The sequence below is a fragment of the Tachyglossus aculeatus genome, chromosome X1 (genome assembly GCF_015852505.1).
Source record: "Tachyglossus aculeatus isolate mTacAcu1 chromosome X1, mTacAcu1.pri, whole genome shotgun sequence".
In the NCBI taxonomy this organism is placed as follows: domain Eukaryota; kingdom Metazoa; phylum Chordata; class Mammalia; order Monotremata; family Tachyglossidae; genus Tachyglossus; species Tachyglossus aculeatus.
In genome coordinates, this window is record NC_052101.1 from 36,902,227 (window position 1) to 36,929,100 (window position 26,874).

A 26,874-nucleotide genomic window follows, 5' to 3' on the forward strand; every position below is an offset into this window, starting at 1 on the left:
CCTGTCCCACATGGGGCTCACAGTCTTATCCCCATTTTACAGGTGAAGTAGCTGAGGCACAGAAAAGTTAAGTGACTTGCTCAGGGTCACATAGCGGACAAGTGGCGGGGGTAGGATTAGAACCCAGGTCCTTCTGACTCCCAAGCCCACGCTCTATCCACTAAGCCACTCTGCTTCCGAGCTGCCCTGCAAGGGAAATCGAGAAATACCCCTTAGCATTTTTGCTTTACAAGTATTTGCGTAGACCATAAGCTTGTGATGGGCAGGGAATGTGTCCGCTAATCCTGCTGTATAATACTCTTCCAAGTACTTAGTACAGTGTTCTGCATATAGTAAGCTTTCAGAAAAGACCACTGATGGATTGATTGATTTGTCCAAGGGCAAATATGTGGCCTAAAGCAGGAGGTGGGGGAGATCTTGCATTACTGGGGCTGCCAGTATATTGGGACATCTGGTCACCTAAGAGTAATGGCATTGCTGATGTTCTTAGTCACTCCAAGCTCATCCGCAAATCTAAGAACCTGGCACAGAGGAGTCGGGAAGCCTTAGATTCAATTCCGTCCTGTATTCTCCCATCCAGGGATCCCAGAGTTCTTCCGAGTGGTTCCCTGCCTCCACAGGGATGACATTGTGCAACCCCTGCTCTGGTGAGAGTGAGGGTCTGGCTGGAGACCATTTCCTGCCCCTCCCTCCAATTAGGAGCAAGTGATTGCTGCCAAAGTTCCCACTTTTTTTTTTTTATGTGTTTGTAAAGCTTACTATGTGCCAGGCACTATATGTACTAAGCATTGGGTTAAGATACAAGGTAATTCATTCATTCATTCATTCACTCAGTTGTATTTATTGTGTGCTTACTGTGTGCAGAGCACTATATTAAGTGATTGGAAAGTACAATTCAGCAATAGATACAATCCCTGCCCAACAATGGGCTCACAGTCTAGAAAGGGGGGAGACAGACGTCAAAGCAAGTAAACAGGCATCAACAGCATCAATGTAAATAAATAAAATTAGAGATGGCTCAGTGGAAAGAGCCCGGGCTTTGAAGTCAGAGGTCATCGGTTCAAATCCCGGCTCTGCCACTTGTCAGCTGTGTGACTTTGGGCAAGTCACTTCACTTCTCTGGGCCTCAGTTACCTCCTCTGTAAAATGGGGATTAAGACTGTGAGCCTTGTTAATTCCCCAGCGCTTAGAACAGTGCTTTGCACATAGTAAGCGCTTAATAAATGCCATCATTATTATTATATATACACATCATTAATAAAATAAATAGAATAATAAATATGTGCATATATACACAAGTGCTGTGGGCAGGGTGCGGGTGGTAAAGCAGAGGGAGTCAGGGCGATGGGGAGGGGAGGAGGAGCAGAGGAAAAGTGGAGTGGAGTGGACACAGCCCCTGTCCCGCAAGGGCCTCACAGTCTTAATCCCCATTTTACAATTGAGGTAACTGAGGCCCAGAGCACTGAAGTGAGTTGCCCAAGTTCACATAGCAAACAGGTGGCAGAGCCAGGATTAGAATTTAGGACCTTCTGACCCATTAGGCCACACTGCTTCTCTCCACTTGGCGTAGAGCCGGGGGTGGGCATGGATGGTTCCCTGATCTGCAGCTTGGCACTGGGGCAAGAGGGGAGGAGGAGCCCCGAGAATTACTGGTTCAGCGGTTCCTGGGCTGTTGGAAGCCCTTCTCTCTCTCTCCCCTCTCGATCTCTAAACCCAACTTCCTTCTCCTTGCAGGTGCGAGGCATCATTCGAGGAGTGCCAGGGGGAGTCGTGCCTCATCACCCCCCAGATCGAAGCGGCCCAGTGGGGGGGCATGGGGCAACAGGAGGTGGGCGTCATCGTGGGCGGGGTGCTGGGCATCTTGCTTCTGGTGGGCATCTTCGTGGCCATCCGCCGGCGCTGCCGCCCCTCCGAGACCCACAAGCCGGTGGCCAAGGAGGACCCAGACCTCATCTCCAAGAGCATGGGGGTGGACACGCGGGCTCTGCCCCCCATCGAGCTCAACATCCTGGGGGGCGGCGGCAGCGGGGGCTCCTCCAACGACCTGGACAGACCCGAGCCCCGCAAGGGCCCTGCCCTCACGCCGGAGTTCGTCACCTTCGGCCCCGCCCACGGCCCCAAACACCGCAGCATGGCCGTCTGCAGCGTGGCCCCCAACCTGCCCCCGCCCGCCCCGCCGTCCACCTCCGACAACGAGTCCGTCGTCAAGAGCACCTGGGCCGCCGAGGAGATGGGTCAGTCACCGCCCCAGGGAGGCTGTTGCGGGATGCGTGATGGACGAGCGGGGCGGGTAGAGGGGCACCCCTGTTTCTCCTGCCCCTTTGGCCCAGGGGAAAGCACCGCTCTGCCCTCCTACCAGGGCAAGCCGGATGGTTCTGGTTCTGCACACGGTAAGCGCTCAATAAATGCTATTGAGGGCAATGATTCTAACCAGAGAATGGGCTCACCAGTCAATCCTATTTATTGAGCGCCTGCTTTGTACAGAGCACTGTACTAAGCGCTTGAGAGAGTACAATATGACAATGCAACAGGCACATTCCCTGCCCACAACGAATTTACAGTCTGGAGAGGCCAGTTCTTCTCTTATCTCTTGGGAGGGCAGAACAAAAGGGAAAAGGCTTCAAGAGCCAGGATGTTCATAATAATCATCATCAGCAATCGTATTTATTGAGCGCTTACTGTGTGCAGAGCACTGTACTAAGCGCTAGGGAAGTACAAGTTATAATAATATATAATAATAATGATGATGGCATTTGTTAAGTGCTTTCTATGTGCAAAGCACTGTTCCAAGCGCTGGGGAGGTTACAAGGTGATCAGGTTGTCCCACAGGGGGACTCAGTCTTAATCCCCATTTTACAGATGAGGTAAGTGAGGCACAGAGAAGTGAAGTGACTTGCCCAAAGTCACACAGCTGACAGTTGGAGGAGCTGGGATTTGAACCCATGACCTCTGACTCCAAAGCCCGTGCTCTTTCCACTGAGCAACGCTACTTCTCAGTTGTGTTGGAATACAACTGGCCTCCTGGACCCAGGGCAGTGATTTCCCCAGCAGGCCATCTGGGCACTTTCATTCATTCATTCATTCATTCAATCGTATTTATTGAGCACTTACTGTGTGCAGAGCACTGTACTAAGTGCTTGGGAAGTACGAGTTGGTAACATATAGAGACGGTCCCTACCCAACAGTGGGCTCACAGTCCCGAAGGGGGAGAAGGACAACAAAACAAAACATATTAACAAAATAAAATAAATAGAATAGTAAATATGTACAAGTAAAATAGAGTAATAAATATGTACAAACATATACAGGTGCTGTGGGGAGGGGAAGGAGGTAAGGCGGGGGGGATGGGGAGGGTGAGGAGGGGGAGAGGAAGGAGGGGGCTCGGTCTGGGAAGGCCTCCTGGAGGAGGTGAGCTCTCAGTAGGGCTTTGAAGGGAGGAAGAGAGCTAGCTTGGCAGATGTGCGGAGGGAGGGCATTCCAGGCCAGGGGGAGGACGTGGGCCGGTGGTTGATGGTGGGACAGGTGAGAACGAGGCACAGTGAGGAGGTTAGTGGCAGAGGAGAGGAGGGTGCGGGCTGGGCTGTAGAAGGAAAGAAGGGAGGTGAGGTAGGAGGGGGCAAGGTGATGGACAGCCTTGAGTGAGGGGTCCTTCTACACCCGCCTGCTCAGGGAAGCCCTCCACCAGAGCTCTCCTCCAGGCTACAAACCCCTGCTGGACCTAGCCCCTCAGTGGGTCTTTTTCCACTTAAGTACTCAAAGCTGTTTAACTTCTATTTCATTTGCCTGCATAAAGCCCATTGGCTTTAAAGTACTCATTCACCTTGCTCCCTCCTACCTCAGTTCGCTACTCTCCTCCTACAACCCAGCCGGCACACTTTGCTCCTCTGATGTCACCCTCCTCACTGTACCTCCATCTCATCTATCTCACCTCTCACCCACATCCTGCCTCTTGCCCGGAACTCCTCCCTCCTCATATCTGGCAGTTAATGACTATCTCCTGTTTCGAAGCCTTATTGAAGGCCTATCTCCTCCAAGAGGCCTTCCCTGACCAAGCCCTCCTTTCCTCTTCTTCCACTCCCTTCTGCATCACCCTGACTTGCTCCCTTTCTTCATCCCCCATCCCAGCCCCATAGCACTTAGGTGCATAAATGTGATTATTTCTGTAAATATGTCTCCCCCTCTAAACTATAAGCTTGTTGTTGGCAGGCAATGTGTCTGTTATATTGTTATATTGTACTACGCCAAGTGCTTAGTACAGTGCTCTGCATGCAGTAAGCACTCAATAAATACAATTGCGTACCAGCCTCGTGAGGGAGGAGTAGCAGTGGTATTTACCAAGTGCCCCCTCGTGTAGTGCATGGTAGCAAGCTCTCAGAAGGTGCAATACAAAAAGGGGGAGATATTACACTCTAAATGGGGGAGATAGAAATAAAAATACTTACAAATAGAGTAGTCAAGAAAAGTAAGTAAACCAATAAGTAAAAATAAGCAAATACACAGATAAAAAGGGGCTGAGGGTAGGTATAAATTAACTCGCAAATGCTGATGGGATCAAGTGGTTTAGGGAACTATGAATTTAGCAGGAAAGCTTTGCTTGCTGCAGGAGGTGGGATTGCAGAAGGGTTTTGATGCAGGGAGAGCTGTGGTCTGTCAGGTTTGGGGAGGGGAGTTGTTCCAGGCTTGAGGGGTGGAGCATGAGCTAGGAGCTGAGGTACAGCTAGAAGATTGGCTTATGAAAAACGAAGAGATCAAGCTGGGGAGTCCCGGGCAAAGAGAGCAGACAGATGGGTGGGCGTTGGCGGTGACAGCTGTGTGTGAGGAGATTTTGTTTGGTGCAGAGCAAGGATGGGGCAGGGTTTGTGGTTCCCCCTATTACAGAAGGAAAAACAGTTTCTGTGGGGTTTAGGGATTTACTCAAGATCTCCCAACAGGTGAGTTGTGGTGCTGAGACTTACAGAATCCTAAACCTCAGACCCCCAGGCTTAGTGGGTAGGGGGCTACCCTGCCATCCCAGAGGGCAGACAAGATCAGAGCAGGACTAGATGAAGCCAGAGAAAGCCATAGGAGGGCCAGTAGGTAGTGCGGCCTAGAGGTGAGAGTCCTCTCTTCTGTGTCAGGACTCCAGGAAACCACATCCTCTCTCTGTGCCCATTTGCCCATCCCTCCATCCCCCGGCAACCACCCGTAGTGCTCTTCTGCTCCTGTAACACCATCCTGTCGTTCCTTGCAGTGTACCCCACTGAGACTACATACTGGCCGCCCCGGTACCACCCAGCGGAGCTGCAGGAGTACCCCCGCTACGAGCTGATCCAGGGGCCCCTGCCGCCCTCGCCTCACCGCCGCCCGCCTCCTCCCATCGACTCTGAGCCCGCCGCCCTCTACGGCGGCTTCCCCTTCCCGCTGGACCAGGGCAACAAGCGGGCCCCCATCCCACCCCGCTACAGCAACCAGAACCTGGAGGACTTCCTGCCGCCACCCCCACCCCCACGCCCGCCCAGCCCCCGGGACCGGCCGCCCGTCCCCTGCCAGAACGAGTACACAGCCATCAGCTATTACCCCTCCCAGTTCCTGCAGGGCGAGGGGCCCCTCTACCCAACCGAGCTGGGCTACAAGCGGGTCAGCGTGAGGCTCAGCGTGGCTCAGCCTTCCTACGCAGACGGCCAAGTGGGGCCCCCACCACCCGGGGGTCGGGGCCAGCCCGGACCCCCACGCCACTACGAGGGCTCGGACATGGTGGAGAGCGACTACGGGAGTTGCGAAGAGGTGATGTTCTAGCCGCCGCTTGGAGAGGACCCCGGCCCCACCAGCTGCCCCCTCGCCAGGAACTCTGGCGGGAAGCGGTAGAGAGCAAGACTGCCGCTCCCGGCCCATGAGAGTCCTGGGGCTTTGACTGCCCGAGACGGCCCGGTTGAGGCAGAGGGGAGTTGCCGTGAAAACCATCCTGTCCCCTGCCTCCTTTTCCTGAGCGGCCAGCTCTCTCAGCCCAGCTCCTGGGACCCCCTGCAAGGGGAACGGGTGGGTTTCGGTGCCCTCCTGGGGACTGGAGTTTCGGTGCTAGGTGCCCGGCCACGGGAAAGCACTGAAGAGCCAGGGACCGGCTCCAGGAAACTCCCACTGGGGCTCGGAGACACTAAGCCCAAGGGAAAACCTACTGGCCCTGGGGCCAGGGCATGGGGCCAAGTCCCTCACGCTGGAGTACCCAGCCATGAGGAGCAAGAATCTCATACACCGGACAAATCCAACACCCTGTTGTCAGCCGTGGGCTGACGCCTGCTCTGGGCCAACCGCCCCTGTGGTTACACAGTCACCCAGCTGGCTGTCCAGCCTGGGGCTGCCCTTCCCACCTCTCACTGCCTTTCATGCAAGGGCATCCCTAAAAGAGCCTCCTGTGATCCTGGGAACATAAGTCTGTTACCTAAACCACTCCCTGGCTCCTCACCTTCCTGGACTCCAGCCCAAACCCAGGACTTTGAGGGGCAGGGGGTGACGATGGCAGAGGAGAAGCAAGGAGGGGAACATGAAAGCTCCCTCCCTGGCAGCCAGCAGCTAAGCACACCCATCCTCGGGTCCTGAGTGAGCCTGGCGGTGGGTCCCAACCTTCCATTCCCCCATCCCGGTCCCACCTGGCTCCCAGATGTTTGGTTGTGCTGGGACAGGCCTGTCCCCCTAATCCCACCCCTCCCAGGGCAGGCACTAAGGGACCCACCAGCCTCTCACACCTCCGCCTCAAAGCTTAGAAACCAGAGTGTTACTTGTTTGGCTTCCTGAGTGTTATGCGCTTGGTTACCTGAATCCCATGCATGCATGCGAGTGTATGCATGCACCACGTCTGTTAGAACGCCCACCCCGTTTGGAGAAGCTGATGACAGCCGGGGCAGAATACTCAGCCAAGATCCCCGCAGCCTGGCCATCATTCCCACTTCCAGGGTCCACTGCCTTTTCGTATAAACTCCATCCCCGGGGCAGATGAGAACACCATCTCTGCCAAATGAACACCACGATGGTTGCTGTAAGAAAGAGGCTGTCTGCTCCCTATGTTTCCGCCTGGCCAATCATGTTGGATTGTACCTGGACTGCAGTAAAAGCCTACTTTATTTTACTTTCCAGAAGGGCCTGGGTCTTCTTGAGTAGCTCAGCCTGCATGGTTGGGGAGGACAGGTGAGAGAAGGGGAGGCGGAGAAGAACAGGGCTACAGCCAGAGCAGCTTCTACACAGTTGCCCAGGGGAACACTGTCAAGAAGACACCAGGAACACAGAGGCAGGATGTCCCAGGCCATTGCCCAGTCCCGGGCCACCCTATGCCCTGTTCCCCTCAGACTTAATCCCTGGAGTCAGGTCAGATTCATGAAACACCTGCCCACAGAGGGGACCTTGCCCTCCCAGTAACTTGTCCTCTGTGAGGTAGCCACCAGCTCTTCCATGTGGATCAGAGTTGGGGAAGCCCCAACTCATCACAAGGGGAAACTCGCCCTCCAGTACCACAGGTCCACACCTGCCAAAAAAGCGCCTTTTTTTAACTCAGAAGTACTCAGCTGCATGGTCCAGGCCAGAAAATAAACACACAAAGCAGAATCCTATGTCCAGGCACCAGCCCTGGGGAGCTAGGAAGATTGAAGTGACTCAGCCCAGCTTGGTTAATCGTTCAAAACCAGAAGGTCTTGTGCCTCTCTCTCTTCCCTGATGGCATTTGTTAAGCGCTTACTATGTGCAAAACACTGTTCTAAGTGCTTTTAGTAAGCGCTTAACAAATACCATCATTATTTTTTACGCCTTCCCTCTGTAGCTTCCTCTCAGCCTGTCCTGGAAAGTCTGAACCACTAAAGGGATCCATCCCCACCCCAGTGTGTCCCTCCAGTAGTTGCAATATCAAATCAAAGCTATTTATTTGAACATTTACTGTGTATAGAGCACTGTACTAAGCATTTGGGAGACTACAATATAAGCAGTAGTATTTATTAAGCACTGTACGAAGTGCTGGGGGAAAAGTCCACGGATGCTCTCTATACTGTAAGCTCTCTGTGGGCAGGGAACGTGATTACAAATAATTACAAATTCATTCAGTCGTATTTTTTGAGCGCTTACTGTGTGCAGAGCACTGTACTTAGCGTTTGGGAAGTACAAGTTGGCAACATATAGAGACGGCCCTTACCCAACAACAGGCTCAGAGTCTAGAAGGGGCTCTATCAATCAATCGTATTTATTGAGCGCTTTCTGTGTGCAGAGCACTGTACTAAGAGCTTGGGAAGTACTCTACCAAATGTTTAGTACAGTGCTCTGCACACAGTAAGTGCTCAATAAACACAACTGATTGATAGTGCAGCATAGCCTAGTGGTAAGAGCACGGACCCAGGACTCAAAGGACCTGGATTATCCAGGCTACACCACTTACCTGTTGGGTGACCTTGGTCAAGTCACCTAACTTCTCAGTGCTTCAGGTCCCTCATCTACAAAATGGGGATTCACCATCCATGCTCCCTCCTTAGACTGTGAGCCCCGTGTGGGTCTTGATTATCTTGTAACTACCCCAGTGCTTGGCCATAGTAAGAACTTAAAGACCATAATTATTATTGTTAACGAACAGCACAGAACCTCCCGGCTTCTGACACCCACTGGGGATCCTGAACGCCCTCCATAAGAGAGATGTGGGGCACCAGAGGTTAGTTTACCCAGTTTAAGGGACCTTAGGTAACCTTCACACTTCTTCTGAAGGTCAGGGTAATGGAAAAGAACACATAGCCACACCCTATAGGTGAAATCAGTCTCCCCAGGGGATGGAATTACTGCCTAATCCCTCAGATTTCAGAGGCTCCTGGAGTGGGGATTATTATAGGCTTACTCTGCCGAGAGAATCACATTTTCTGCCAAAGTGCCCAAAATGCCATAGGATATAAAAGAAAGAGAGGATCACGCTGGCTAGGAGAGATGGCAGATTCCAACACCATCCTGGACTCTTTGCAACTATCTGAAAGTCCAGGTAAGCCCTACCTACTGACAGAAAGCATCGAAAACCTGCATGGGGATCATTAATTCGGACTGTGGAAACAGAGAGTATCTGAGCCACACCAAAACACTCAGATTAAGACACAAGCAGAAGTCTCTCAAAATAAAAAATATACCTCATTTATTGAAAAGAAAAACTGAAAGACACAATCCAGGCGCATAATCAATTTGAGACCTTCCACAAGCTTTTGCAGGTACAATGTCTCATCGCACCTTGTGTTCACAAAATAAATAGAAAGAGGCATAGACAAGAACGGCAATGACGGCTTCTGTATACACAAAGCTTGGTGGATAGTGAGATCTGTCACTCGGCAGGATATTAACGGGTTTGAGAATGACTGTTTGACCGCAATCATTTGCTCTCATTACCTAAGGGGCTCCAAAGCATTGCACTGGCAATGAAACACACATGCTTGATTTATCATTTGGTTCACTGAAACTCAATCAGGGTAGCCACTGCCCTCTTTGGCTCCCAAGGTCTTTTACCGTGATATGCTTTTTTTAAACTAAGAATTTGAAATGGAAGCCATGTGGTCCCATCCCACCTCTGGTCCAAAGACGCTGACCAAACCCAAGGTGCTAGAGAACCACAGAAGCCAATGATGGGGGATGAGTTTCCCCGCAAGTCCTTAAACCACATATGAAGAATGAGGAATTCAGGAAGGCTGTCTGTTTCATAGCCACACCAAACCCTACTTTTTTCCCCTTCGCGTTTATGGGTTTATGGTAACCTGCACCTCAATTCACACCCATAAAAGTCCTTAGGCCATCTTAGCTCACTTAAGCCCCAGTTTCTGAACACACTGGGCCTCCCCTTCTCCCCAGGCCTGCAGGGGACCATATTCGGACAATGGCAGTGATTCCTGTTCCCCACATTACCCACTAAGAGTGTTCTCCTAGAATTCAAGTAGGAGTCACAGCTGTAAACCACTGAGTTTTCCATTTCACTGTGACACAAAGGGAACTTGATGAGTGTTAATTTGTAGTGTTAAAGGGTAAAGACACATCTACTCATCAGGGGTGGAGGAAGGGAAGGAAAGGGCGCACAGAAAGAAGACAAGACCGCTGCAACTTCACCCACTTGAGGTGGTGGATAATAATGAGGTGTTTCCAGAAGGGAAGCTGAAAGGGCTTCCACAGTGCATTCAAATGTCACCACTGAGATGGTGGATAATTATGAGGTGTTCCCAGACTGGAAGGGCATGGGAGTGGGGCCAATGGGAAGAGGGATTCAGTGTTAAGGAATATCCTACGCTAGACAGTGAAGCCAGGTTACAGAACGGTTAAACTACAAGTTCTGCCCTGGAAAAAGTGCATCTTCACTCAACACTTCCATGCAAGATCTGTGCGTGTGAAGCGGGGCTTTCATGCCCAGCGGGCTCTAGCTGGACACTAATAAATAAAAATAAAATTATAATAATGCCATTCAAGCATGGATAAATCACCTAGGTACCAACTCTGACTTGAGATTATCAGAAAGAGCCAACCACCAGGGACCTCCAGAGGCCCCCTTCCCTTCACCCCAAATGCAAGGTTTGGCAATTCCAGTTGAGAGTAGGGAGACCTGCTCTACTCCAGCAGCTGGTAGTGAGAACTCCCCAGGGACTACTTGCTGAACACCGCATAAGCCGAAAATGGATGGCCTGCTGGAGTCGAGAGGAGCAACAGGGCCTGGTCCAGGAGCCAGTTTCCAGAAAAGGCAAGACTGTTGCATGTGGGCTTGTACCTGGTATAACCTGTTGAGACACCCACCACTTTCCTTTCACTCCCCGGCCCTGGGTGAGCCTCCTGCCAACAGTTAAGCCAAGCCCTTAGTGCAGGCTCACAAAGAGGGTCTCACTGGAAGCGGCAAATGGATTAGGAGTGCCTAAGTAGCAGCAGCAACAGCAATCCCCAACCTCTTCAAACCCAACAAACTTTACTCTCTCTCAAGTCCAAAGCAGGAATCGATTTTGCCTTGGGGTAAGGCACTCCAAGCCCTCACGATGGTGGCCAGCACCACCTGGTAAACAAGGAAAGGCCAGGCCCCCAATTCTCAGCTGGTCTGCACCCTGGGGCCAGGCCTGAATCGCTGGCAGCCCTAGATGAGGCACAACTGCCTGGGAAGCCCAAAGCATATCTGCCCACGGACATAAACAGAGGACTCTGCTCTGCACTTCTAGATATGCTCCCAATGGGGACTCGAGCAAGGCTGCTGCCAGATAAGCAGCTCCACTCCTCCCCTGCTTCCTCCCCTGAAATGTTCAGAGCCCAGCCTCCCTGCTGGACCATTTCTGCCTTCGACTCATCTTCCCTCAGTGTCACTCCACAGAAACACTAAGGTCTGACCAGAGTGATCCAAACAACAACTCTCATTACCTTTCCATTCTGGGGAAAAACCCACAACAAGCGTCTCAGCAGCCCCTCGGCTCCAGGCCCCATCGGTCCAGCCGGCTGGCCACCCCAGGCGATTAGGAATAGGACCTCCCCCACTGGTGGCTTGCAGTGGGGAGGAGGAAGGGCCTTAGAAGTGGGAAAACCAAGAAAGCAAGGACATTACATCTCTCCCCAGGCACAGGGGGACAATGGCTTTAAGATCCGTTCCCTCTGTGGCCACAGCTTAAACAGAATTGCCTTGACCCAAGGCTAGTGCTATTTGAAGCCATGACCTGGGCAGCTTCTAGGGATGGAGGGGGCGTAGGCCCCGGTGCCAGGCCATGAGCCTGACCCCGCTGTTGGTACGGCAAGCCTCTGGGGCAACCCGAGTCCCCTACCCCTGCTACTTAGAGGGGGTGGCTCCCAAACATCTCCAAAGCATGGCTCCAACAGGGCTGATGCTGGCCCCGCTGGCCCAGCACTGGCAGGGGAGACGAACACATCAGCACCAACACCTCCTCCCAGTGTCACTCAAGCATGGCACAACTCACCCCATTCCCCTCCCTCTGGCCACGGGATTACAGCAAGTGGGAGCCCTGCTGGGATGCAACAGCAGAAATGAAGCAATACTAAGAGAGCTGCAATTCCCTGCTAAAACTACTTTCTGGTGAGCCTGAGGTTTCCGCTGCAATGGGACAGTTACATCAGTGAGAAGGTAGATGGCCGCGAGGCTGAGGGAGAGTCGGGGCAGTTCAGTAACTGCCAAAAGGGAGTGATCGAGAGGAAGACAGAGAAGGAAGGCAAGGTAGCCTTCTCTCAGTCTCATGAGTCAGGATTGTCAACGTTTCAATTCAGGCTGATCTGCGGTACTAAGGGTCCCACTTCTCGTGTAAGTCTTTTTTGAATTTGCAATCCATGCTCACCAGACAGTAGCTGCCAAAAGCAACATCAGACCTGGCGGGGTGAACCCCCAATCCTAATCAAATGCTCTATCTGCTACTACCTGGCCAGAAATGGCCCTCGGCTTCTCCTTATCCAAGGGCAGGGACCTCTGCCCGGGAAAAATGGAGAGAGGTAACAAAGAAGAATGGATGAGGGGAAGAGACATGTAACCCACCCCAGAGCCGGCTACCCTCCAATAAATACCTGCCTTCCCCTCTCGCTTTACACCGGGCACCACTGAGAACTGGGGCTGATGAAAACAAAACAAAAAAACCACCCCCAATCCCAGAAATGCTTCCAAAACCTCCTCCTTCCTCTGATCTCCTAGTCTGCCCTCCTACAGCCTTTCAGTCAACTACCTCATCACAGGGTTGCTCCCAACCCCAAACCAACTGCATTTGGAGTTCACAGGACTGAACATTTTTTTTTCCCCTTTTCAGAAGGGGGTGGGTGGCATTTGCTGGGCTTCCTTTCAACTGAGCCTCCGGTGTTAATCCTGAGCAAGGGTTGCTTTTCCGTGTCCTCTCCAACAGAGGGTCCCAGTCCTTTCCCAGGGGGAGAGATCTACTATTCCAGCTCAAGATCACTTCAGTAACCCATTCCAAGTGCTAACAAATGCTCAGGTCCCTGTAGGTACCGATAAAGAGGGATTCACAAGGGCAGAGGCAGAGTCAGGCTGGGAAACCCAAATGGACAGCTTGCTCAAACCTCATGATAGTTCACCCTGGATCCACTTAACGAGACACCGAGACTGGAGAAAATCTCCCAGAAGGAAGGAAGAGGAGCAGAAGTCAAAAAATGTCTGATCTCTTGGAGGAAAGAGTCACCCTTGTTGCCCCAACGCAGAGTTGGGGCGAAGGCCAGGGTTGCGGGGTGGAGGGGAGAATCCCTAAGATACAGATGTTGGAAATTCATGAGTGAGCTGTGCTGTAACATTGACACCAATAGCCACAGACTGGGGAGGAAGGGGGCAGGGGTGGTTAAAAGAGATCCCTATACAAAGGCACTAGTGGAATTGGTGAGGGTGGAGGGAGCACTTGGTCGGATCAGCTCATAGAGGGCTTGGTAAGTCCCCACCACAAACCCGACGAAGCCCAGGACGCTGATCAGGACATCCTTGAAGATGGTGGCTGGGTTAATGCCCTCCGAATAGTAGGTGGTGATCTCCAGGAGCGGCGGGATGATAAGAGCCAGGGCACTGCTGCTCACGGAGCCCACCAGCGCGATGACCAGGTCCAGCCGGGGAATCAGGATGGCCAAGACACCTGCGGGAAAGAAAAGGCCTATCTGTTCACGACTGCTGTGGCCGGGATATCCGTCCCTCGCCAGGCACATGATACTCTGCCCCCTAAATGAGGTGGACCTAGAAGATGCCGCTGGGTCTGTCAGTCTTGTTTCCGGAAAAGTGGCATAGCCTAGTGGAAAAAACATGGACTCAGAAGTCAGGGGACTTGGGTTCTAATCCCGGTTCTACCACTTAATCAGAATAATAATGGTATTTATTAAGCGCTTACTATGTGCAAAGCACTGTTCTAAGCACTGGGGAGGTTACAAGGTGATCAGGTTGTCCCACGGGGGGCTCTCAGTCTTAATCCCCATTTTACAGATGAGGTAAATGAGGCACAGAGAAGGCCCAAAGCCACACAGCTGACAATTGGTGGAGCCAGGATTTGAACCCATGACCTCTGACTCCAAAGCCCGGGCTCTTTCCACTTAGCCACGCTGCTGGTCACAACCTCTCCATAGCTGTTTCTTCATCTGTAAGATGGGGATTAAATACTTGTTCTCCCTCCTCCTTAGGCTGTGAACCCCAGACTGTGTCTACCCTGATTAACACATACCTACCCCAGTGCGTAGCACCGTGCTTGACACATACTAAGAGCTTAGCAAATACCGCAGTTATTCCAGAAAAAGGAAGTCAGGGGAAGAGAAAAGATAGACAACCTTTTTCCCCATCTGCTCATTATCTTGTTCTACACCTCAGCCTGGTCAATTGAGAAAAAGAGGTATTTGAAGAGTGGGGAATTCTCTAAGGATTCTTCTTGCTGGTTAAGTGGTCTAGTTGGAAGGAAGAAGTGCTTAAAACAGTGCTTGGCGCATAGCAAGCTCTTAAGAAGTACCACTATTATTATTATTTATTAAGCCCTTACTATGTGCAGAGAGCCCTGTCTCTCCACTTCAAGGCTCTACTGTGGGAGTTCAATGCATGCTGTGCCTTTAAGTGGGGAGATGATCCACTCTGAGCTCAAGAGGAAAAAACTAGAGACTTTACCACAAGGAAAGGGGTGAAAAGAGGAGAGAAATCTTGCAGTAATAAGCCGGCTGCAAGGAAACCTCTAAACATTGATCGAAGTTGAAAACAATACAAGACAATGCTTCAAGCCCATAGGCTAAGGAGCCATTGAGCTGCAAGAATAGAGGGTGGAGGGCAGAGAGGAAGACTGGGGAGAAACCCTGCCCAGGCAGAAAGGCTTCAGCGAAGTTTCCCAGCCAATAACACTAACTGGGATCAGGGTAAAAGCTCAAACAAAAGACAGAGGGAGAATGCTTAGAGAGCAGGTCAGAGAGTTTCTAAAACAAAATACCCCTTGCTTTCCTTTATGGAAGGCAGGATACAAATCTTGGTCTCCAATAGATCACAGGAGACCAAATAAGTGGGCTCGAAGATCAAAAGGAAAAATAAAAAAAGCTTGTGGATATCGTGTCAGAGAGAGGGGTGGAGGAAGAAAACGGTGAAGGAAGAAGGTGGAGGTGAAGGAAGAAAACGGTGAAGGAAGAAAACGGTGGAGGAAGAAAATGGAAAAAAAAGTAAACGGTGGGAAGTCCGGAGGAAGGAGGCTCTATGGCAGGGTGAGAGGCATAGAAAGCCACACTACCGAGGCTGGGAAGCTCCAGAACTCAAACTTCTTCCTTCCAACTAGACCACCCAACCAGCAAGAAGAATCCTTAGAGAAACAACAGATTTCCCACCTCTTGTAATAGGTTATATGCCAAAGGACCGTACTAAGTGGTGGCGTAGATACAACTTAATCAGGTCAGACCCAATCTCTATCCTTCATGGGGTTCCCAGACTAAGAGGGAGGGCAGTCAGGTATTTAAATCCCATTTTACAGATGAGGAAACTGAGGCCGGGAGTGACTGCCTCAGTTTCTGCCATGACTGACTGTCATACCAGTGACTGCCATGGTCAAAGAGAAGGCAAACGGTGGAACTGAGACTGGAAGTCAGGTTCTCTGGCTCCCAGACTTGTGGGAACTCTCCTCCCTCCTCTCAAGTGCTACTCCGGCCACCTGTGCTTCTGACCCCATTCCCTCTCATCTTATGAAATCTCTCGCTCCATCCCTTCTCCCCTCCTTAACTTCCATCTTCAACCGCTCACTCTCCACTGGTTCCTTCCCCTCTGCCTTCAAACATGCCCATGTCTCTCCCATCCTAAAAAAACCCTCTCTTGACCCCACCTCACCTTCTAGTTATCGTCCCATATCCCTCCTACCATTCCTTTCCAAACTCCTTGAACGAGTTGTCTACACGCGCTGCCTAGAATTCCTCAACAACAACTCTCTCCTCGACCCCCTCCAGTCTGGCTTCTGTCCCCTTCATTCCACGGAAACTGCGCTCTCAAAGGTCACCAATGACCTCCTGCTTGCCAAATCCAACGGCTCATACTCTGTCCTAATCCTCCTCAACCTCTCAGCTGCCTTTGACACTGTGGACCACCCCCTTCTCCTCAACACGCTATCTGACCTTGGCTTCACAGACTCCGTCCTCTCCTGGTTCTCCTCTTATCTCTCCGGTCGTTCTTTCTCAGTCTCTTTTGCAGGCTCCTCCTCCCCCTCCCATCCTCTTACTGTGGGGGTTCCCCAAGGTTCAGTGCTTGGTCCCCTTCTGTTCTCAATATACACTCACTCCCTTGGTGACCTCATTCGCTCCCACGGCTTCAACTATCATCTCTACGCTGATGACACCCAGATCTGCATCTCTGCCCCTGCTCTCTCCCCCTCCCTCCAGGCTCGCATCTCCTCCTGCCTTCAGGACATCTCCATCTGGATGTCCGCCCGCCACCTAAAGTTCAACATGTCGAAGACTGAGCTCCTTGTCTTCCCTCCCAAACCTTGTCCTCTCCCTGACTTTCCCATCTCTGTTGACGGCACTACCATCCTTCCTGTCTCACAAGCCCGCAACCTTGGTGTCATCCTCGACTCTGCTCTCTCATTCACCCCTCACATCCAAGCCGTCACCAAAACCTGCCGGTCTCAGCTCCGCAACATTGCCAAGATCCGCCCTTTCCTCTCCATCCAAACCGCTACCCTGCTAATTCAAGCTCTCATCCTATCCCGTCTGGACTACTACACTAGCCTTCTCTCTGATCTCCCATCCTCGTGTCTCTCTCCACTTCAATCCATACTTCATGCTGCTGCCCGGATTATCTTTGTCCAGAAACGCTCTGGACATATTACTCCCCTCCTCAAAAACCTCCAATGGCTACCGATCAATCTGCGCATCAGGCAGAAACTCCTCACCCTGGGCTTCAAGGCTGTCCATCACCTCGCCCCCTCCTACCTCACCTCCCTTCTCTCCTTCTACTGCCCAGCCCGCACCCTCCGCTCCTCCACCACTAATCTCCTCACTGTACCTCGCTCTCGCCTGTCCCGCCATCGACCCCCGGCCCACGTCATCCCCCGGGCCTGGAATGCCCTCCCTCTGCCCATCCGCCAAGCTAGCTCTCTTCCTCCCTTCAAGGCCCTGCTGAGAGCTCACCTCCTCCAGGAGGCCTTCCCAGACTGAGCCCCTTCTTTCCTCTCCCCCTCGTCCCCCTCTCCATCCCCCCGTCTTACCTCCTTCCCTTCCCCACAGCACCTGTATATATGTATATATGGTTGTACATATTTATTACTCTATTTATTTATTTATTTATTTATTTTACTTGTACATTTCTATCCTACTTATTTTATTTTGTTGGTATGTTTGGTTCTGTTCTCTGTCTCCCCCTTTTAGACTGTGAGCCCACTGTTGGGTAGGGACTGTCTCTATGTGATGCCAATTTGTACTTCCCAAGCGCTTAGTACAGTGCTCTGTACATAGTAAGCGCTCAATAAATACGATTGATTGATTGATTGATTGATTGTGTTTTTTCCACTAGGCCATGCTGTTTCTAGATGCTCCTGAAATGGAGAATGGAGGTCCAGGCAAAGGAATCAAAACAAATTTAAACACAAGTATTGGCACCTAATATTTAACATACTGTCAGTGACCATGAACTCTCCACAATCCTGGGAAACTTGACCAGCCACTGTTTAAACAGGAAACCAAGTTAAATAACTGACTCACCTATACTATCCACTTTTCTTTTCTCTCTGTAAATTAATAATTGGCATTTGGAAAGCACTTACTGTGTGCCAAGCACTATACTAAGCAATAGAGTATATACCACGCAAGCAGATTGGACAGTCTCTGGCTCACGGTCCAAGGTGGTGGAGAAGAAGAATATTATTCCCATTTTTATGGATGAGAAAACTGAGGCAGGATTAGATCCCAGGTCTCCTGATTCTCAGGCTGGGGCTCTTTACATCAGGCCCTGCGTCTGCCTAAAAAAGCCATTAAAAAAAATAATAATCAAATACAATCAAGAGAAGATTTTAGGCAGCATGGCCTAAGGGAAAGTGCAAGCGCCTGGTAGTCACAGGATCTGAGTTCTAATCCTGGCTCTGCCACTTGCCGGCTGTGTGACCTTGGGCAAGTCACTTTACATTCATTCATTCAATTCATTCATTCAATCATATTTATGGAGCATTTACGGTGTGTAGAGCACTGTACTAAGTGCTTGGGAAGTACAAGTTGGCAACATATAAAGAAGGTCCCTACCCAACAACGGGCTCACAGTCTAGAAGGGGGAGACAGACAGCAAAACATGTGGACAGGTGTCAATACCAACGAAATAAATAGAATTATAGATAAACATCATTAATAAAATGAACAGAGTAATAAATATGTACAAATATTCATTCAATCGTATTTATTGAGCACTTACTGTATGCAGAGCACTGTACTAAGCGCTTGGGAAGTACAAGTTGGCAACATATAGAGACAGTCCCTACCCAACAACGGGCTCACAGTCTAGAACGGGGAGACAGACGACAAAACAAAACATGTGGACAGGTGTCAAGTCATCAGAATAAACAGAAGTAAAGCTAGATGCACATCTTCTAGACTGTGAGCCTGCTGTTGGGTAGGGACCGTCTCTATGTTGCCAACTTGTACTTCCCAAGTGCTTAGTACAGTGCTCTGCACACAGTAAGTGCTCAATAAATACAATTGAATGAATGAATGAATCATTAACAAAATAAATAGAATAGTAAATATGTCTGCGTGTCTCAGTTTCATCAACTGCAAAATGGAATGAAATCCCTGTTCTCCCTCTTACTTTGACTGCGAGCCCCACATGGGACAGAGACCGTGTCCAAACCGATTATCTCATATTACCCCAGCACGTGGTGCAGGATTAGCACATAGTAAGTGCTTAACAAATTCTATAATAATATTATTGTTAATAATTATTATTCTAGCCCTGTCTCTTGGGGTCTCAGTTTCCTCCTCTGTAAAATGAAGGTGTTGCTCACTTTCTCTACCTGTTAGATTGTGTATCTGTGGGCCCCATGTAGGACAGCGTCTGGGTCTGATCTGATTATCGTGTATCTACCTCAACACCTGGAACACAGTAAGTGCTCAGTGTCATAATTACTGATAATTATTATTGAGACTATGTGAGTAAACAGCCTATATGTTTAAAGAGGTCCAAAACAGATGTTTCACAACTTCTCTCTTCAGCCATCAATCCAGACTTTATTTTCCCAGCAACCCAGCTAAACCAACAGAAGTTTGCTAAGAAACACATTCAGCAACCCAGAATTGGGAAATTCAAACCTCACTCAGACTGTGAAGAAAAACAAGTGACAGTGATGGAACAGATAGGTCTGTGCAAGAAGCAGTTATCAGTTTTATAAATATCTAGGCATCACAAAAAGCTGATCTTGGCTCCACCACTTGTCTGCTGTGTGACCTTGGGTACGTCATTTCGCTTCTCTGGGCCTCAGTTAACTCATCTATAAAATGGGGATTAAGATCGTGAGCCCCATATGGGACATGGACGGTGTCCAACCTGATTATCTGGTATCTACTCCAGAGTTCAGTACAGTGCCTGGCACATACTAAGTGCTGAAATACCATTCTAAATAAAAAAAATAATCGCCCAGTGAACAAAGAAGAAAGAGGCAGAGAGCCAGGCTCTGCCATCCCATTAATAGCAATACCTATTTGGGCACTATATGAAAATCCATCTTTGAACAACTGGTGCCTGTGACATGAGGACACCTTAATGGATCTAAAAGCAGTTCAGTGGGGCCCCTCTTCCCCATCTCCCTAATGGAAAAGCAGCAGACACCTGATGCCCAAAGAGGCCTGTAGCTCCAGGGGCCTGAGTTTTCTATACCAGGTGCTAAAAAAACCAATCTGCACTATGGTTCCCTCGCAAACTATCATGTCTGAGTGTGTGGGGGAGGATGCATGTGAAAACAGGAGACAAGCTGACCCTCTCACTCTGGCTTCTGAAACCACACCCATAGAGTGAAAGTCAACCCAGATGCCCAAGGGGGAAAAGGCTTTTATCTGCTGACAGCCAGAAGACACTCAGTGTAGGGACCGTCTCCATCTGTTGCCGATTTATACTTCCCAAGCACTCTGCACACCGTAAGCGCTCAATAAACACGATTGAATGAAGCAATGAATGAATGAATTTTTAAATGAGACAGCGATCCTGTCCCAAGCACCGGATCAAAGGTCTTGGCCAAGTGCAGGCTCAGGATTCAGCGTCACCGCTGAGAAGCAGCATGGCCTAATAATAATAATGATGATGGCATTTGTTAAGCACTTACTATGTGTAAAGCACTGTTCTAAGCGCTGGTGGGGGGAATACAATGGGATCAAGTTGTCCCATGGGGGGCTCACAGTCTTAATCCCCATTTTCCAGATGAGGTAACTGAGGCTCAGAGAAGTTAAGTGACTTGCCCAAGGTCACACAGCAGACGTGGTGGAACTGGGATTTGAACCCATGACCTCTGACTCCAAAGCCCGGGCTCTTTCCACTGAGCCACGCTAGTGGATAGAGCTTGGGTCTGGGAGTTGGAAGGACCTTGGTTCTATTCCCGGCTCTGCCACTTGTCTACTGTGTGGCCCTGGGCAAGTCACTTTACTTCACTGGGCCTCAGTTCCCTCATCTGTAAAATGGCTTTTAAGACTGTCAGCCCCATGAGGGACAAGGACTAGGTCCAACCTGACAACCCCGTACCTACCCCAAGGCTTAGAAGAGTGCCTGGCACATAGTAAACACTTAAATACCATATGAAAGCAAGGGGGAGGCCACCTCCATTCACTTTCTGGGGCCTCCCAGAACCTAGAATGGGCATTTCTGAGCATTTGTGGCAAAGTCAGACAGCTTTTTGAGCCCGCAAAATCAGCAGATTTCCCACCTCTCCATTTAGGGCTTTCTGCCTCTCTCTTTAGCACTTTATCCAGGATTCCAAGAGCTGTTACCAAGAGGTAACAGAAGCAGTGTGTGACATACCTACAATCCCGGGGCCAATTTACAGGCTCCAGGCCTGACCCAGCTACAGGGAAAAGCCAAAACCAAGCTTATGACAGCCCTGATGAAATTTGGCCAACCGCTGCGTCTTGCTATTTGGCTAATTTACAGAGAGAGGGGGACCGTTTTGACCATTCATGTCCCAACCTATATTTTCTGCTTCCTGTTCTTGAAGGGAGTGTCTAATATCGTTGGGAGATGCAGTACAAGCAAGGAGCAACCGCGGGAGTTGCCACTTGAACTACAGTTTACAATCAATCCGCTAGCTTCAAAAGACAATAAACCAAGTAACAAGGCTCCCGCCTCCCAGGGGATGGGGGAAAAAAAAATACAAGTCAGCTTCGCTCACAAATTAAGCCTGAATCTCTTTAGGAAAGTGAAACCTCCCGATCCTTGTTGCTCTATTTTTACAAATTGGCTATGCTGGGTAGTAATTTTGTTTCCATTTTGGTAACTCTGTAAGCCAGCGAATCTGTTGCTCAAACCACACCCTATTCTGATTTAACGAGCTCACCTATTAAGACAGTTTGACTTCTCTCCTGCCTCTATGCCATGGCCTCTGCCCCCTGCCCCTTTCCAGAAGAGAGACATCAGATGCTCTGCTTCCTACTCACATGTCACGCAGACTATGCCCGTGCGCACTGCAAGATCCGTGGCCAAGGCCCAGCGCTCCGGCACCCGGGAGACGGTGAAGGGGATGATGATCTCAGCGGGGACGTAGAATTGAAGGGCATAGGTGAAGAAGATCCCGATGGAGTACAGCAGCTTGACAGACTGGTATAACCTGGAGGTGACACCAGGATAATAATGAGGGCACTTGTTAAATAAACTCTTACGTTGTGCCAAGCACCGTACTAAGCACTGGGGTAGAAACAAGATCATCAGGTTGGATCCAACCCTCATGGGCGCACAGTCTAAGTAGGAGGGAGAAGAGGTATTTAATCCCGATTTTACAGATGAGGAAACTGAGGCCCAGAGAAGTGAAATGACTTGCCCAAGGACACACTCCCAGGTCTGTGCTCTTTCCACTAGGCCTGGATTATGCCAGAAAGTTTATCCCCATCCCCAGACTCATTAGATTCATTCATTCAATCGTATTTATTGAGCGCTTACTGTGTGCACAGCACTGTACTAAGGGATTGGGAAGTACAAGTTGGTAACATATTAGATGCTAGCAGGGCTAGCAGCATTTGACCAGAGATAATCTGTAACCCCACACCACAGTAATCACTGGAAAGAACCACAGACTAGAACTCAGTAAATCTGGCTTTCGGCCTCCTGGCCCCTTAGACAAATTTCCAAACCTCACTGAGCCTCAGTCTCTGCACCTGCTATCTCCTAGCCTTTCAGCAGCCTGTGGAAGGAGAGCTAAGGAAGTATTTCACGTGAATGGCTTCAACTTCCTCAGAAAAAAAGCACGATGTGTTCAGAGTACTAAAATATTTCAGCACTACAGCTTTTCTAAACACACAGCTGTGCTCCCTCCGCTAACCTATCTTGTATTTACCGCAGTGCTTAGAACAGTACTTGGCACATAGGAAGCGCTTAACAAATACCATAATTATTAAGAAGCTAACTCGGGAAATGGCCTCGTTCTACTCTGGGAATATCCACGCCTCAAAAAACCCGGGGCCACCCAGCCCGGGGGTCAGAGCAGTGTGGGTACATCAGGGCTTGACAGGGCTCATGCTACAGACACAGAAACTATAGGAGCTGGTGGGCAACTGAATGCCAGAAAGATAAGCCCAACTGGGTTTGAAAAATCAGAGGGAAGGGAGAGCCTGCAGGAGCTTAACTAGAGACTCAGAATTTGTTTTCTGGGTTTATAACCCCTTTCTGAGAAGGGAACCCACTTTCCAAAACAAGCTAGGCCCTAGAATCTTGAGAGGGGGACAAAGCACAAAGAAATCAATCAATATCCAGGCTGGAGCTCGGCTTTCCAAAGTGCAGAAATGGATAACTATTCTCAATGCAGTCAGCACTAGCTCAGCCCACCCATCAGTTTGTCAACCCTCTTTCTTTTCTCACTCTTCATTCTTCGCTAGTCTCCTCCTAAAGGAACCTAACGCTAAATGCTCATCTCTAGACTGTAAGCTCGTTGTGATCAGGGAATGTGTCCATTTATTGTTGTACTGTACTCTTCCAAGCTCTTAGTAGGGTGCTTTGCATATAGTAAGTGCTCAATAAATACAGGTGAATGAGGCAGGTGGAAAGAGGCAGAAACTGAACAGATCATCACAGGTGGGACAAAAGAAGAATGCATGGGCCCTCGGGGCAAAACAGCTTCACTTAAATCTGATCTACTGACAAGATCCTGGCCAACATCAAAGTAACCAGTAGACTCTGTCCTTAATCTAAATTCATCTTTTGAAACAGAGCAACTGCAAAGCAGACACCTAGGGTCTCTCATCTGTGGCATCTGCCAGGTTCAGTGAGCCCCTCCAGTGGCCCTCAGTCATTGCAGAGTCACCAGAGGAGTCATTTTTATTGCCATTTCCCCAAAATGGGGGAAGCTGCCAGAATCACTCAGTGGGATCTAGATTCAAAGAAATCCACGCCTTCCCCATGCCCACCCAATATGCAGGAAAGCCAACATTGATCAATTTTGCTTTATTAATAATAACAATAATAACAGTATTTGTTAAGTGCTTACTATGTGCCAGGCACTGCTCTAAGCACTAGGGTAGATACAAGCTATTCAGGTTGAACCCAGTTGCTGTCTTTCCCTGACCACTCACCTTAACTTTAATGAGAGGTAGGGCATGAAACAGCTCCTATCCATCTAGGGCAGTTTAGGGGGCTGGGCTAGATAAGGAGGCCCCCTCTAACCTTAGATCTCTGATTACTTCACAACTAGGGAAATGGTTTAAAGGCTGGTCCCCTCCATTCCCTTCCCCTCAAAACCACCAAATACAAACCACCAAGACTTGCCTAACATCTAGTAGAAGTTACAGCAGATGAGCTTCAAGGTCTAGGCAGAGTGTTGGGGGTCTGCCAGGGGAGTGGCTTAACCCCCACCCCTCCGAGCCCCCAGCTAACTACCCACAGCCCCACTTCCCCTTCCCTTGTTGAGCAAGAAAAGCAAACCAGACGGTAGAGGCCCTTTCCCAGCCTTCTCCCCATTGCCTCCCCACCACCCCTGGCTGTGAACACACCAGCAGTTAGGCAGGTTGAGCGTGATGCTTGCTTGGATGGCGGCTCCAAAGCGCAGGTATCCCAGGACCCCCAGGCTGATGTAAAGGGTGGTGACTATGCACATCCCCACATACAGAATCACTGGGAAACGCTGAGGATTCTTCATTTTGTTTTCAAGAGGGAGGACCTGGAGGGAGAAAGAGAGAAAAAGAGAGAGAAAGAGAGAGAGAGTGATCAGCCAATAGAAATGTAAAAGGATCCAAAAGGAGCTGTCACCCACACCCTCTTGTCCCTGCTCTGAACAAACAAACAAAAAAAGCCCACAGGCCATTTCCTGAGAACCCCCTCCTCATCCCCAATCACATTCCCTGTAAGTGCCCCAGAGGACATAGGAGCAACCCACGCTGGAGAAACTGAGGCAGATTTTGCAAAAAGCTGACACTAGAAGCTGAACTCCTGTTCCAATCACTGGACCACAAAGCCTTCTCTCCCATAAGCCCTCCAGTTACCCTTGACTGAAGGAAGTGTCATTCATAGAGCTTAAGATGCTGGAAATAACTGTGCCAATGTCCTCCAGGTTTCAAGGACCAGATATATATCTTATGTCTTACTACTGACAAACAATTCTCAATCTTATCATGACCCTCATATTTAGTTAGGACCTAAAGGCACCAAAATGAAGTCAAGATGGAAGACCAGGCTAAAGACACATGCCAGCTAGAAGAAATGTTGCCAGTGGAGCATTCCACTTGGGCTGCTTCTCACAGACCATCCACTTCTTCAGCAAGCACTACATCGTCTCCACACACCTCTGCCCTCAAAATCACCATCACTAACCCACTGGATCTCTACTTCAAATCCTCAGAGTCCACTGGGAGAACTTACTAAACCAGTCTTTTGTCCTCCTCCTCCTGAAGACTCTGATGACCAAGAAAAACCTGAGCTAAGGAAAGTGGAAACTCTTTGAGGGCAAGGCTACACCTTGTCAAGTCCCTGCAGCACTTAGTAGAGTGCGGTCCTGAACCCAGAGAGCATGTCATAAAAAAACCAGGAACCAATGAGGCACTTTCCCTTCTCCAATCTAACAACACAATCTCTGCAAGTCACCTGCTGTCTGAATCCAATACTGAAAACCATTCCCCATGTGGATCTGGGAGGACAATTCTGACAAAGCGGTTAGTAATGAAGGAAACTGGCTCCCACTCAAATCTTGATATCGGGCCATGAGAGTAAACTCGTTGTGGTCAGGGAATGTGTCTACCACATCTGTCATACTGTACTCTCCCAAGCGCTTACTAGAGAGTACCACACACTAATGCAGAATGAACACACTCAATTGATGAGGGGAAGGTCCATGACCAGCACAAGAGTCTAGGACACATGAACATTTTTGCCAAGACTTGACAATGCGTCTCAACTTGACAACTCTGCAGGCTTACACAAAACATACCGCTGAAAGGCTGGCCTTTTTGTTAATCAATCGTATTTATTGAGCGCTTACTGTGTGCAGAGCACTGTACTAAGCGCTTGGGAAGTACAAATTGGCAACATATAGAGACAGTCCCTACCCAACAGTGGGCTCACAGTCTAAAAGGGGGAGACAAAACCAAACATACTAACAAAATAAAATACAATAGATATGTACAAGTAAAATAAATAAATAAATAAATAAATAAACCAGCCTACAGTGCCCTAGGAGCCTCCAGAGGCACTGTGGGAGTTCAAGCCAATGGCTCACGACGGAGCAGTGGGAGGTGGGGACTCCAAGCAGTTAGAACCGCTTGCACTCTGCCCCAAAATAGATAGAATATCAGAGTCTCTTAGCAACCTGGTGGAAGTTCGAGGCTGCCTCTCGAAGACTAGTAATTACCCACCATACATTCAGTATTTAATCTGTCAGTACAGTCCTCCGACTTCTGGGGCCCCTTCCAAGATGAAGAGGCAACTGCACATCTAGAGTTGGGGGAGAAGCAGCAAGAGGAAACAAAAACAGAAAGCATCTCTCCTTTTCTCAGGAGTTCTATCCCTAACCCAGAAGCAGCAGCATGATGTAGTGGGAAGAGCATGGGCCTTGGCCACTAAGGAACAGGGATGACAAACAAGCAAATATTAGTAATCACAATATATAAAATACGTGCTTAATATATGCTAAGTATAATCAAGTCATACGGTCACCTTGCTGCGAAGCAGTTTCCCCACACAGGCCCCCAGTCCATACCCCGACTTGACTCCCAAAGGAAGGAAGGTGAGGCTTTCCTGGTGCCTGTTTGGACAGCCACCTCAAGTGCTTAGAATGGGGCTCTGCACATAGTAAGCACTCAATTAATACCACTGATTGCAAACTTCAGATGCAGAGCAGTACTTTAAAATCATATTTGGAATGACAACTAGTCCAGAATCAATGTTTTTGCTTAGTCAATCATTCCCTAAAGATCATTCAGAATGTACGAGAGGAGATGGGGTGGACCTTCCAATTCTGGTATCCTGGAGAGCCCATCAGCAGTCAACTAAAGAATCGGCTCATTTCTGACAATTCAGGGGCCCCCCCTGCTTCTCCTCCCTTAGGTTTACCTTTTGACCATTTCATTGTTCATTGGTGGTCCCCTCCCCACACCCACCCAGGGGTCAGAATAAGATGGGGAAAGTGAAATCCCATCAATTTCTTTCGGTCTCACTTCACTTCTCATCCATGGGGCTGGAAAAAGTTCATGCTGGAGAGGGGAGAGTTTGAATAATTTGTGGTTGGAAATCATCCGTAGACTTCATTAGTCACACTTGCCCCAGCCCCAGTGGCACAGATATTGGGA

At 49.6% G+C, this 26,874-nt stretch overlaps 2 protein-coding genes across 4 annotated transcripts in view; one reads left to right on the top strand and one right to left on the bottom strand.

Moving 5' to 3' along the window:
- The window catches only part of FAT2 (FAT atypical cadherin 2), a 105,954-nt gene extending 98,848 nt beyond the window's left edge, over nucleotides 1-7,106 (top strand). The window contains exons 23-24 of the mRNA XM_038772090.1: nucleotides 1,735-2,234; nucleotides 5,231-7,106. Coding sequence (XP_038628018.1) covers nucleotides 1,735-2,234; nucleotides 5,231-5,775 — 1,045 coding nt within the window. The 3' untranslated portion in view covers nucleotides 5,776-7,106. The remainder of the gene's footprint in view (nucleotides 1-1,734; nucleotides 2,235-5,230) is intronic.
- A 1,988-nt stretch (nucleotides 7,107-9,094) lies between these two features.
- The window catches only part of LOC119950146 (proton-coupled amino acid transporter 1-like), a 51,365-nt gene continuing 33,585 nt past the window's right edge, over nucleotides 9,095-26,874 (bottom strand). For all 3 annotated transcript variants that reach the window (XM_038772189.1, XM_038772187.1, XM_038772186.1), the window contains exons 9-11: nucleotides 24,088-24,254; nucleotides 21,547-21,716; nucleotides 9,095-13,562 (exon numbers count right to left, since the gene is read on the bottom strand). In XM_038772189.1, coding sequence (XP_038628117.1) covers nucleotides 13,291-13,562; nucleotides 21,547-21,716; nucleotides 24,088-24,254 — 609 coding nt within the window. In that variant the 3' untranslated portion in view covers nucleotides 9,095-13,290. The remainder of the gene's footprint in view (nucleotides 13,563-21,546; nucleotides 21,717-24,087; nucleotides 24,255-26,874) is intronic.